The sequence below is a fragment of the Garra rufa genome, unplaced genomic scaffold, assembly GCF_049309525.1.
Source record: "Garra rufa unplaced genomic scaffold, GarRuf1.0 hap1_unplaced_460, whole genome shotgun sequence".
NCBI classification, from domain to species: Eukaryota; Metazoa; Chordata; class Actinopteri; order Cypriniformes; family Cyprinidae; genus Garra; species Garra rufa.
This window is the reverse complement of record NW_027394727.1, coordinates 1-12,502: the sequence shown is the minus strand read 5'-3', so window position 1 is coordinate 12,502 and position 12,502 is coordinate 1. Positions and strand designations below refer to the sequence as shown.

Genomic DNA, 12,502 nt, shown 5'->3' with positions numbered 1-12,502 from the left:
GCTTTTATCACAGGCACCAATGCTACGATGATCATAAAATCAGGACAGATGGAGCAGACAATCACCTGACTTGAATATCGTCAAAACCACTGTGGGCGGTTTTGAAGAAATAAGTGAGAAGCAGAACAAATGGCAAATTCTGATTGACAACATTCAAATTCATAAGTTGTATGCATCTATTCTAAGAAGGTTTGAAGCTGTATTAAAGGCAAATGGTGGCAAAGCACTTATAAATAAATAAAAATAAATAAAAACTGCCTGTTTCCCAGGTGTTCACTTTATTTTGTCCAACTCCTGCAGGCAATGGCAAACTTGATATTTGTATTTTATTGTTTGCAATTTAACAAAATGAAACCTTGCATAAGTTGTCTGCAACCTACTACCAATGCTTACCTTAACTAATGCACATTTCTATGCCTTTGCATACCAGTATGTTTTAAGCCAATCAGCTTGAGAGTTCTGTCCCCGCCTCCCGGACTGAGGCCATCTTACACTGAGCTCTGCTGTGGGGCGTCATACATATACACTGTATCAGTATCAGCGCTCGTGACGCTGCTAGTGTAACAGAGGTAAGTGACTGCATGTTGTCATTATTAGGCGATTAAAATGCCGATTTGTAAAAGTTTAGTTTGTCGGGACGTTCGTCAGGGTGCTCTGCGGAGGGTTGCGCGCGTTGGGTTGGGGCCAGTGCCCTCTGAACTGATCCTAAACTGTCATGCGCGCAGCTTTAATAAATATACGATCGCCAAATGCTATATATTTGGGCAGACAACGATAGAACTTTCATTGACGGTTGTCGTGTATATATATTTTCAATAGATTAGTGTTGGGCTCAGTTTAGCATCTGCATGGCTTAACAACGCTGCAGAAACTATATCTGACAGGGGATTTTTACACCTTTTTTTAGTTTTTCCAAATGGCGTAAAGGGTTTAAGAAACGATATGCAAACGAGTTTGTGGTTCGGACCAATCAATCGCATCGCATTGCATTGCATACAGCTCACACCACTGTCCGTCCTGCTTGTGCTTAAAAAAAGTCAACATCTGTTTGTTTTTTTTAGTGAACGTGAAGGTTGATCAATACATATTTTGCCAACAGTTGTAAATGAAGCAGGCAGAAAAAAGTGGGCGTTTCTGTCGACTTGGACTGAAGCATGGATTATGAGAGGAGGTAGGTCAAGAGTCCATCATATGAATTTGCATGCAACCACTGGAAGGATTCATGCATACATGTTTTGACCTTATTACATAACCCTGCTGTTAACCACAAATGAGACATTACACTCTTTTAAATTTATTTAAGATTTAATGCAATCAGGGAAATATATATTTTAGCTACTGCAGCTGATCACTTTTTTGATGTTTCAATGTCACCTTTTTAGAGTTTACTTAAAATAATACTGCTGTAATAGAAAGATTAACAAATGTAGGGAAGCACAGGTGCTCTATGTTTTCTTTCAGAGGTCATAAAGATGTATATATAATAGCTAAGAAGTAGATGGATGTTGATTGAAGTAGTTCTATATTAAATGCCACTTTACACCACAGGATGCTGCTGTCACTGCTTTAAATGTATTTCAGCCACTACACTGACAGTACATATTGCATATGCTTGGTTCTTGATTTGAGCAAAATAGTTCACCTAGAAATGAAAATATGCTGCAAATGTACTCATCCTCAGACTATTCAAGATGTAAATGAGATTGTTTCTTCATGGGAGAAGACTTAGAGTAATTTAGCATTACATCACTTGCTCACCAATGGATTCGCTGCAGTAAATGGGTGCCGTCAGAATGAGAGTCCAAACAGCTGATAAAAACATCACAATAATCCACAAGTAATAGATACCACTCCAGTTCAAAAAAAATATTGTTTTGTGAAGTAAAAACCTGTCTGTTTGTACTAAACAAGATCTATCAAGATGTTTTTAATTGTATATCTGCTAAATTGGAACAACTAAGTTTGGAAGTACTGCTTAAGTCTAACTAAAGCTATACTGAAATATATTTGATTGTGGTAAAGTGGAACTATTGCAAGTATACTTTTAAGTACACTTTAAAGGGGTCATCGGATGCCCATTTTCCACAAGTTAATATGATTCTTTAGGGTCTTAATTTGAAGTCTGTAACATACTTTGGTTAAAATTTCTCAATGGTAGTGTAAAAAAACACAATTTTTACCTTGTTTTACCCTTTTTAAAGTGAGCTATTCTGTTGCATATTCCTATAAATGCTAATGAGCTCTGCTCGCCCCTCTCTGCAGTGGGATGATGAGCCGTACTGTTCAGTGTTGCCAACTTGGCGAGTTTGTCGCTAAAAGACCCCCTTGGCGACTTTTTTTTTTTTTTTTTTTTTTTTTTTTTTCTTTCAAAAAAAGCACCTGGTGACAAATCTAGCGACTTCTATTGTGATATACGAAATCTATTGCTTTTTTACTAGGGCTCTTATTCTCTGACATCAGTATCCACCAACATATTTGTTTTGGACTGTTTTCACTTGTAAACGGTGCTTGTTTTGTGCATATTTCCCTCCTGATTCAGATGAGATGTCCTTTTCATTGAAGAAAGCAATGTTATGGATGAAGGACTTTTTAGGGTTTGAACCTAGAAATGTAGTAATGATGGATTTGTTTCTTACAAATGCAGTTAATTGATGGACTGGAGTGGTGTGGATTATTTGTGGATTGTTTTGATGTTTTTATCAGCTGTTTGGACTCTCATTCTGATGGCACCCACTCACTGCAGAGCATCCATTGATGAACAAGTGATGCAATGCTAAATTTCTCCAAATTTGTTCTGATTCAGAAACAAAGTCATGTGCATCTCGGATGGCCTGAGGATGAGCACACTTTCAGTAAATTAGGTGAACTTTTCCGGCTACAGATTGTATAAATCTTTCTCTTTACCAATGCCATAGGGGTGGTCGTGGTGACCGCATGGGTCGCTATGGGAAAGAGTCTGATGATCACGACTACAGGGACATGGATTATCGTGGCTATGGGCAAGAAAATAGACTAAATAGCAGTTTAACAAATGTGAGGCAGCATGAGCCTGATAGCAGTTTTGAAGCCATGAGAGACTTTGCAACAGGTAATTTCTTGAATAACCGACCTGGATTCAGACACAAGGGAAACCGTGGATCCGAAAACAACCAACTTGGAAAAAGTCTCCTCCAGAGTCCCCCACATGAGAATATCCACTCAAGATTCCAGCAAGATGATAATGATTATGAGTTTGAACCAGAGATCGATGCACACCGGAGAGATATGCAGACATTTAGATCAGGACAGAAAGTGTATCTGGATGAACAAACCCCAGATGAAGGTGAAGAAAATGAGGACAACACCTGGAGCAGAGTTAGAGGACGGCACAACTCTCAGGACGAATACAGTGCAGAATGGAGACCTGAGAAAGACAAACATATCAGACATTCTGCAGACAAACAAGTGAGTACTTTTATCTCTCTATTAAATCTTAATTTCCTTTATTTGTCTTATATTGTGTGTATACATAAACATTTCTCTTTATTATTAAGAACTTGAGAAGAGTAATATATATATATTTAGGATGACTGTCTTCATGATTTAGGGGTTTCCTGACCAAGCCCAACCAGCTAGAGACAAAATAAGAGATGGAAGCTTTCACCATGCTCTGGAAATGAACCAGGAGGAGCCAGAACCCCGTGACCAGGACTACAGGTCTGATACAGAGCATGTCCAAAAACCCAGCAACATTGTCATGCTGAGAATGCTCCCACCAAATGCAACTGTTAACGAGGTTTGTGTCCATTTTATTTCTTGTTATGAATACTGTAGCTATTTCGGTAAACATCTGTGACATACAGTTACAACATAAAACAAAGCAAAAAAAGAACTGCACTTTGCAGTAGACATCTGTGTGGTAGTTGTTGTTTGTTTGCCCTATAGACTTACTGTCTGTGTACGTTTGACAGTTTTTGTTTTTGTAATAATGAAAAATGAGTGCATGTTTCCAATTTATGTAGGTAAGATACAAAAGCTCTGGTATGAAGTAGATAAAACTAAATAAGTGGATAAATATACACTGACCAGAATTATAAACGCAACACTTTTGTTTTTGCCCCCATTTTTCATGAGCTGAGCTCAAAGATCTAAGACTTTATGTACACAAAAGGCCTATTATTGTCAAATATTGTTCACAAATCTGTCTAAATCTGTGTTAGTGAGCACTTCTCCTTTGCCAAGATAATCCATCCAACTCACAGGTGTGGCATATCAAGATGCTGATTAGACAGCATGATTATTGCACAGGTGTGCCTTAGGCTGGCCACAATAAAAGGCCACTCTAAAATGTGCAGTTTTACTGTATTGGGGGGTCACAACAATGGGCCTCAGGATCTCATCACGTTATCTCTGTGCATTTAAAATGCCATCAATAAAATGCACCTGTGTTGGTTGTCCATAACATACGCCTGCCCAAACTCACTAATACAAATTTAGTAAGGACAGAAATTTGCCTTTTGTGTTAGGGATGCTCATTTTGGTTAATTTTCCTGACCGACAACCGCTGCTTGTTTTCCGAACATTAACCGTTAACTGATAAAATTAAAATAATAAATTAGTTTAAAATAAAAATAAAATGCACGAGTATCTGTGATGATACATTAAAAATACAAGCAAATGTTTTATTTTAACGTGCAAACAGCAGCATACAGAGCAACAACAAAAACTGTATTGACATATACTTAAATTATCACGCATCAGCAGCGCTTCTGAGAACAGAGAAAATCTGAATGAAAAAAATAATAATAATATAAATAGGCCTACACTAAATATGTATAAATTAAATAACTACCTAATTAAGATGGCAAAACTAAAACACACTGAATCATTTTATGCGCTTTGAAGAACTGTACCGGTCTTATTTTTCTCGTCGGACATAAAAATATATAGCAGGCCAGCCAATACCTCAGTGTGCCTAGTTTTTAACATGTCCACATGCTGTACGGATAGGCAGGACCGCTGCCTGTTAACTCTTAGATCCGCGATAAAACACCATCACAAAAACCCTTTCAATTTGCGGTTCGGGACTTCCATCCACTGTCATATGCGTATGGAGAAGCGCGTGTTTTACAGCGTTCAGCAATAGCCAATCACAGACATGTATGTTGATTTGATTATCACTGTGGCCAATCAGAGGAGGCTATGTTACAATCCACTCACCAACCAAAGTGCCGGTTTCAGTTTTGCTGATTTCTACACTTTTGCGAACTCTCTTATTAAAACAAAGAAAGTGTTGGCATTATATAAATAAGAGATTAATTGTGCAGTGTAAAGGTTATTTTATCACTTTTTAATAACTTTATGAGATTGCGATGAACTACTCTAGGATGAGTGATAGCTTTCCAGTGATTGTAACGGGAGCGCCTATTGCGCACTTTCTAGACTATAATTCATTCAGAATTTGAATACATTCACTCACGGATTCACTATCTGTTAACCCAATAATGCCATTTGCCATTGAGTTGCATATACTACACCAGTTAACTAAGTAAAGGTGAAGCGAAATATGTCTGTACAGCCACACTGCACGTGTCGACGCGCGCGTGAGTAAACAGATAACTTACAAATAGCATTATTTCTTTCACCATGCAGCAAACGTAAAAAAAAAAGAATAGAAAAAAAACCTTTTAAACCGTTTAACTGATATAATAATCGGTTAAAATTCTTACTGTCGGTTAACAGTTAAACGGTCAATATGAGCATCCCTATTTTGTGTATATGGAAAAAAGTCTTAAATCTTTGAGTTCAGCTCATGAAAAATGGGGGCAAAAACAAAAGTGTTGCGTTTATAATTTTGGTCAGTGTAGTAATAAGATAAGAGAAAGAGAGTACTCGTTGCATGAATGATTAAATAATTAACGAAATTTACGGTATTCTTACTGCGTGAGTTTAATCAAATTTGTCATCCTTATTTTTTACTAAAGAAATTCTGGGGCACCCTCTTATGTCAATTTTTTATTATTATTTTTTTAATCTGTGCTTCTCATCCGCTCTGTTCTGTCTAGTGGGTAGTACAGCTTTACCGCACAGATTTAACTCCGCACAGCTAAATAAAACAGGCTAGGTGCTGATTAAAATTTCTGAAATAAATATTTCTGTGAAACAGACTAGGTTGCACAGGAGAAAGTTCAATCTAGGACTGTACAGTTTAACAATCGGAATACCGATATAGCAGCAAAGGACTATTATTTTGTTGAACGGAACTGCGGATCGACTGACGTAACAGGTTCAGATTTGTTTGACCAGTTGGCAGAAAGGGGCGCCTTATGAATTTTGACAAATTCTGAATATGTTCTGATTATTTAATTTCAGGTTGAAAAACAAGCATCAAATGTACACAGACCACTTGCATTGTACATAGTGTTTATGAACTGTGGGCATTGACATTTTTTTTGGTGTATAGCCTGTTGCAAATGACAGGAATAGTTCAGCCAAATAACTGAAAATTTTCTGAAAATGTACTCATGCCGTCCAAGATGTAGATGAGTATGTTTCTTCATCAGAACAGATTTGGAGAACTGTAGCATTACATCACTTGCTCACCAGTTGATCCTCTAAAGTGAATGGGTGCCGTCAGAACGATAGTGATGTAATGATAAATTTCTCCAAATCTGTTCCCATAAAGAAACAAACTCATCAGCAAATTTCAGCCATTAGTTTACCAATTTTGCTTTACTTTATTTTTTTTACTTTATTTTGCTATACTTTATACTTTTTTTTAAGCTATATAGTTTGGTGTAGTTAAGCATCTGTGTTTGATCTCTAGATTCGGGCTCGACTGCAGGAGCAGGGAATCCAGCCCAGAGAGGTTCGCCTCATGAGGAACAAGTCTTCAGGTAAGCATCCTCTACCGGGGGGGCTTCTTTGTACCCCAAACTGACCTCCAAGTCTCTCTTCCACTGTCTTTCATAACAAGCCTTAACTCACTCTTGCGTCTGCCTTCTTTCTCACTTTCCTCCTGGTGTATTTGAGTTGAGTAAAGATGCTGTTTAGTACTGGTGCTTTGAAACCTTCGGGTGTATGTTTCTTTAACTCCCTGCACATCCTTTCATTTAGACCATCACTGATTATTTCTGATTAGTTCTCTATTGTGTGTTACTATTTTCTTACCATACCCCTTGTCATACTATTCTTAACCAGACAACATTCACATGCACACTCACAATACATCCACAAGCATGGGAATAACAGAAACATGTACACTGGCAAACAAGCACAAACACCATGTTTCACATGTCCTGCCAGCCTTATCCCCCTCATCTCACTTTGATTGCTCTTGTCCTGAAGTCTGGGGAACATCTTGCACCTTACATTGTGTAAGTATTTTGCAATAGCTGTTTTGAGAAGACAAGTGTGGCTGACCATAAGCAATTTCTGGCTTTTTTGATGGGTATGAAAAGGCTTTGGAATTTTGTGTCCTCAGCTAAAAGGGTGGACAAAATAATGTAAACACCATTTAAAAAGTTTTTAGTTTCTTGCAGGTGATTTTATTTACACAGCTACAAAGATGAGTCAGTGTAGGTCAATTAGTTTTAAGAGTAGAGAGGCTTTGAGGATTCTTCTTTCTAATCCATAATAGAATAGCTAAATTGTGGAATTCATTATGTCTGAAATACATTGTTTATTAGAGCTGTCAATTTCAATTTACATTATATGCCGCCAAATAATCACACTTCAGTTTGAGCTGAGAAATTACAATCTTAAAGACAATTATGGACCAAGCACCGAAGGTTGTATCCGTTAGTTTTCTTCTTCTGCTCTGCTAGTCTATGGCAGACCATAGAACCGCTTGTGGGAAAGCTATAAAATTTGGCACACAGAGGACAGTCTCAATAATAACTATAGCTAATTTGGAGTTTCAAACTCTCTAGCACCACCTATAGTTCAAATTTCCACTAATGTTTCTGCAGATAACTTTTGAACCAGAAGGTATAGAAGCAAAATACTTTTTTTCCTCTGATTCCTTGGCTCATGCCAAGTCAAATGCATACTAAAATGTAAATTTCTATGGATTTTTCTTGATGCAGTTTTTGCCAAAAATGTACTTTTTCGAACTCTTCTTAGACAGTTTGTCTTATTTTTAGCAAAATTGACTCAGTTCATCTTCAGACAATGCTGGCAAAAAAATTCTCAAAAGCTTTTTAGTATACCAAACCACTTTCGTAAAGTGCGTTAATGAATTTACCAAAATTCGTGCAAAAATGGATGAGGCTGCATCTTCGAAATGCTTTAGCAGATTTGGACCAAACTTGGTACATGGTATACCAAGCATGACCTGAAGGCACATTAGCGGTTTTAGCACAGCATCACCTACTGGTCAAATGATATACACATTTGATTTTTTTTACAAATTTGAAATACTTTTTTCCTCTGATTCCTTGGCTCATGCCAAGTCAATTGCATACAAAAAAATTTATTTCTACGGGTCAAGATTTTTTTTATGATTCGGTTTTGAATTTTGTGAAAAATCTGCTTTTTTTAACCTATCCTAGACAGTTTGTCTGATTTTTACTAAAATTGGCACAGTTCAGACAATGCTTGCAAAAAAATTCCCAAAAGCTTTTTAGTATACCAAACCACTTCCGTAAATTTTGTTAATGAATTTACAGAAATTTGTGGAAAAATGGATGAGACTGTCTCTTCAAAACGCTTTAATGGATTCGGACCAAACTTGGTACATGGTATACCAAGCATGACCTAAAGGCACATGGGCAGTTTTAGCACAGCGCCACCTACTGGTCAAAATATATACACATTTTAATTTTTTTACAAATTTGAATTACTTTTTCCTCTGATTCCTTGGCTCATTGCAAGTCAGTTGCATACTCAAATTTTAATTTCTATGGATCAAGATTTATTTTAAGCAGTTTTGAATTTAGATATTTAGATACTTTTTAGAACTCTTCCTAAACAATTTGTCTGATTTTTAGCAAAATTGGCTCAGTTCATCTTCAGACAATGCTTGCAAAAAATTCTCAAAAGCTTTTTAGTATACCAAACCACTTCCATAAGAGTGTCAATGAATTTACAGGAATTCATGCAAAAATAGATTAGGCTGTGTCTTCGAAATGCTTTAGCAGATTCGGACCAAACTTGGTACGTGGTATACCAAGCATGACCTAAAGGCTCGTGAGCAGTTTTAGCATAGCTCCACCGATTGGTGAAAAGATATAGATAGATATTTTACTTTTTTTTTTTTTTTTTGAATGGGTCAAACTGAGCACCATAACACTGTTTATAGAAGCTGCATCTAAAGTACAGGCATTAAGATATATTTTTTTAATATCACATTTGCAATTGATTGGGAAATTTGAGATATAAATCCACACACATGCAAGAAAGACATAAATTACACCAAATTGATGTGTTAAATCAACTACTCTAATAGTTACATAACAGAGAACCAATGCCTCCTAAGAGGAAAACACTGTTGCCATATCATGTGGTGAAAACACCTGCAGCGAAACAACGGAGTATGACTTCTTAAACAGCAGGATGAGGTCAAACACCTTCCATGATGTTGCTAATTAGGTGTAAAAGTCATAGTAACAATTTTCTGTACGAGTTGTTCTGCAAAATGCTTCTCCCTCCCTTACACCTTAAAGAAAAGCATGATTCTCTTTTTGAATGGTGCTGTTCCCCACATGGTTAAGGACTTGTATGACAGCATTCCAAGGACTAAAGCTGTTTAAGGACAAACAGTGTATAGATCTATGATACTGGTATGTTATCAGGTGTTTCCTTTATTTTTTCCACCCCATTTATGTGTCAGTGGCATGAAAGTATTATGGTAGAAGATTAAAGTTCAAGGAAAACTATTGACTTTTAAGGCATGTTGAATAGGTATTGACCATAGTTTAAGACTAGTCAGTTTAATTTGAATTAAAGTGGTTAGGGTTCAAATGTAATGTCTTTCTTTAGCAATTACCCAGAGCATTGAAACTCATGCTTTGTCTGCAGCTTGGAATGCCTATTTCCAAGAGCTTTATTCTTAATCCAATGTGAGCAGTTTGGCCAGAGACCTTTGTTTAAACACAGTCCTTTGGCATTTCAGGCCCACTGGTATCAACCTGTACTGTACTGACTGTTGTGATTTCAGACAAATTTAAACCTATAATCAATTTTAGAGTAGAAGTATTATAAGTTAGACTTGTATGCACATTTTGTTAATCAGACAGTGTCAAAATGTTTTAAAAACAAGAATCCAAAAAGTTGCATACGTGTCGGTATGTTTGATGATAGAAAATTTCAGAAAAATCCTAGTTTTTCTTTGGTTTTTCAGCATTTTTATGTATTTGAACCCTTTCCAACAACGACTGTATGATTTTGAGATCCATATTTTCACACACACATATGCAACTATTACAGAAGGTTCAAGCACTCACTGATGCTTCAGAAGGAAATGCAATGCATTAAGAGCCAGGGGTGTAAACTTTTGAACAGAACACAGAAGATGTGTACATTTTTCTTATTTTGTCTAAATATCATATTTTTTTCATTGAGTACTGCCCTTCAGAAGCTACAGACGATGCATAGGCTATATGTTTCCCAGAAGAAAAAAACAAGTGAAATTTACTCTGATCTTCAAATTCAAAAGTTTTCACCCCCCGGCTGTTAACGCATTGTGTTTTCCTTCTGGAGCATCAGTGAGTGTTTAAACCTTCTGTAATAGTTGCATAGTCCCTCAGTTGTCCTCAGTGTGAAAAGATGGATCTCAAAATCATACAGTCATTGAGGGAAAGGGTTCAAATACACAAAAGTGCTGAGAAACCGTAGAATTTGTAGGACAAGATTTTTTTTTTCTGAAGAACAGCAGGCAGTTTAACTGCTCATGAACAACTATCACTAAACAAAAAAACACAGCTGTGGATCACTCAGGTAACAACACAGTATTAAGTATCAAGCATATGCAAAAATGAACAGGGTTCATAATATATATTATATTAAATTGTAATATTAAACAAATTCACTAGGCTTCTTTAATGCAACCTGAGAATTTTGAACGGTATGGTTTCCAAATGTTAGGTTTTGTTGGTCATCTGATAGTTTTGTGTGTACCCACATTTTCTAATAATTGTCTTGTGCAATCAATGTTAAATTGACTGGTGTAAATAGCAGAGGGACAAAACATCCATGAGTTATATCAGTTTAAAGGCAGCAGTGTGATGATTGGTTAGAATACAGCTATAGCACTTTCTACCATCTCTCTGTCTCTTTCTTTCTCCCTCTCTCTCGATATGAAAACACTAACCCCTCACTGCGTTGTTGTTGTTCTGTCATTGTGGCCCGGCGACGGCTGTGTCTCCAGGTCAGAGCAGAGGATTCGCCTTCGTCGAGTTTAATCACTTGCAGGAGGCCAGCCGCTGGATGGAGACCAACCAGGTCACTTCACACTGCACACACACATACACACTACAAGTCCACACGTGTATGGATATAATATAACCTTTACGCCTGGATTCCTTATGATTTCACAGATTTCGCCATCTCTTAAGAATGAGGTCTGTCTGTTGTCTGTCTAGCACAGGTTTTTGACACTGCTACTAGTTGGGTATTTTCTGGAAATGCCCAAGTTCGGTATAAATTCAGCAGCGTTCCCCTGAAAGCTCAGTTTGTGTGTGCTATTATCTCCCTCTTTCAGTCAACTGCCGCAGTGTCTCTTGGCAGCCATAAGATCCTAGTGTGAGACCTGCCCTACATTTCGTGTCTTGAATCCACATGGCTTTGAAATGAGTTCCAAAACAGCATGAGAATTTGGTGTTCGGCTAATGTATCTCTAATTAAATCATTAAATTATTACCAGTGCGACCATAGATTAGCTGACCTGTATACTGAATATCAGTTTACATGAAAGCTAGGAAGAATTTAGTAATAATGTGATACTGTGGCAAACATATTTGTTTGTAAATGTATTTTTTTTTTTTTTAAGTGTACTTAAGGTACACTTATTACAGAGTCATTCCCCTCACAATACCTGAGGTAAACCTCCTTGCTGAAGCCCTAGAGAGCATCACTCTCTAGGGCTTTTTGACGAAGAACCAGCAGGAGACAGGAACAATTTGTTTGACAGTCATGTAAACCACAATTTTGTTTTTGCGCTGATGATGCCGCAATAATACACTCTTAAAAATAAAGGTGCTTTAAAAGGTTCTTCACAGTGATGCCATAGAAGAACCATTTTTGATTCCACAAAGAACCATTCAGTCAAAGGTTATTTAAAGAACCGTCTCTTTCTTACCTTTTTTTATAATCTGAAGAAACTTCTTTCACCACAAAGAACCAGAAATGTTTTTCAGATGTTAAAGGTTCCTTATGGAACCATTTAAACAATAAAGGTTATTCTATGGCATCAAGAAGCACTTTTATTTTTAAGAGTGTAGACCATGTGGAATAAAATCGTAATGATGCCTTTGTTTTCCCATACAAATGTACAGAAAATGCTAGAGAAAGCAGAAGAAAACTG

At 36.9% G+C, this 12,502-nt stretch overlaps 1 protein-coding gene across 1 annotated transcript; it reads left to right on the top strand.

The window, feature by feature from the left end:
* Positions 1-487: 487 nt before the first annotated feature.
* LOC141317195 (RNA-binding protein 10-like) lies at positions 488-11,921 on the top strand. Its single transcript, XM_073832974.1, has 6 exons — positions 488-569; positions 1,100-1,171; positions 2,916-3,444; positions 3,587-3,775; positions 6,806-6,875; positions 11,348-11,921. Exons 2-6 carry the CDS (start codon positions 1,155-1,157, stop codon positions 11,482-11,484), a joined length of 942 nt encoding a protein of 313 aa, XP_073689075.1. The 5' UTR covers positions 488-569; positions 1,100-1,154; the 3' UTR covers positions 11,485-11,921.
* Positions 11,922-12,502: the final 581 nt, after the last annotated feature.

Coding starts and splice junctions, on each gene's coding strand:
- LOC141317195 (XM_073832974.1), top strand. Junction 3,445..3,586: donor GACATTCTGCAGACAAACAA/GTGAGTACTTTT, acceptor TTCATGATTTAG/GGGTTTCCTGACCAAGCCCA. Junction 3,776..6,805: donor CAAATGCAACTGTTAACGAG/GTTTGTGTCCAT, acceptor TTTGATCTCTAG/ATTCGGGCTCGACTGCAGGA.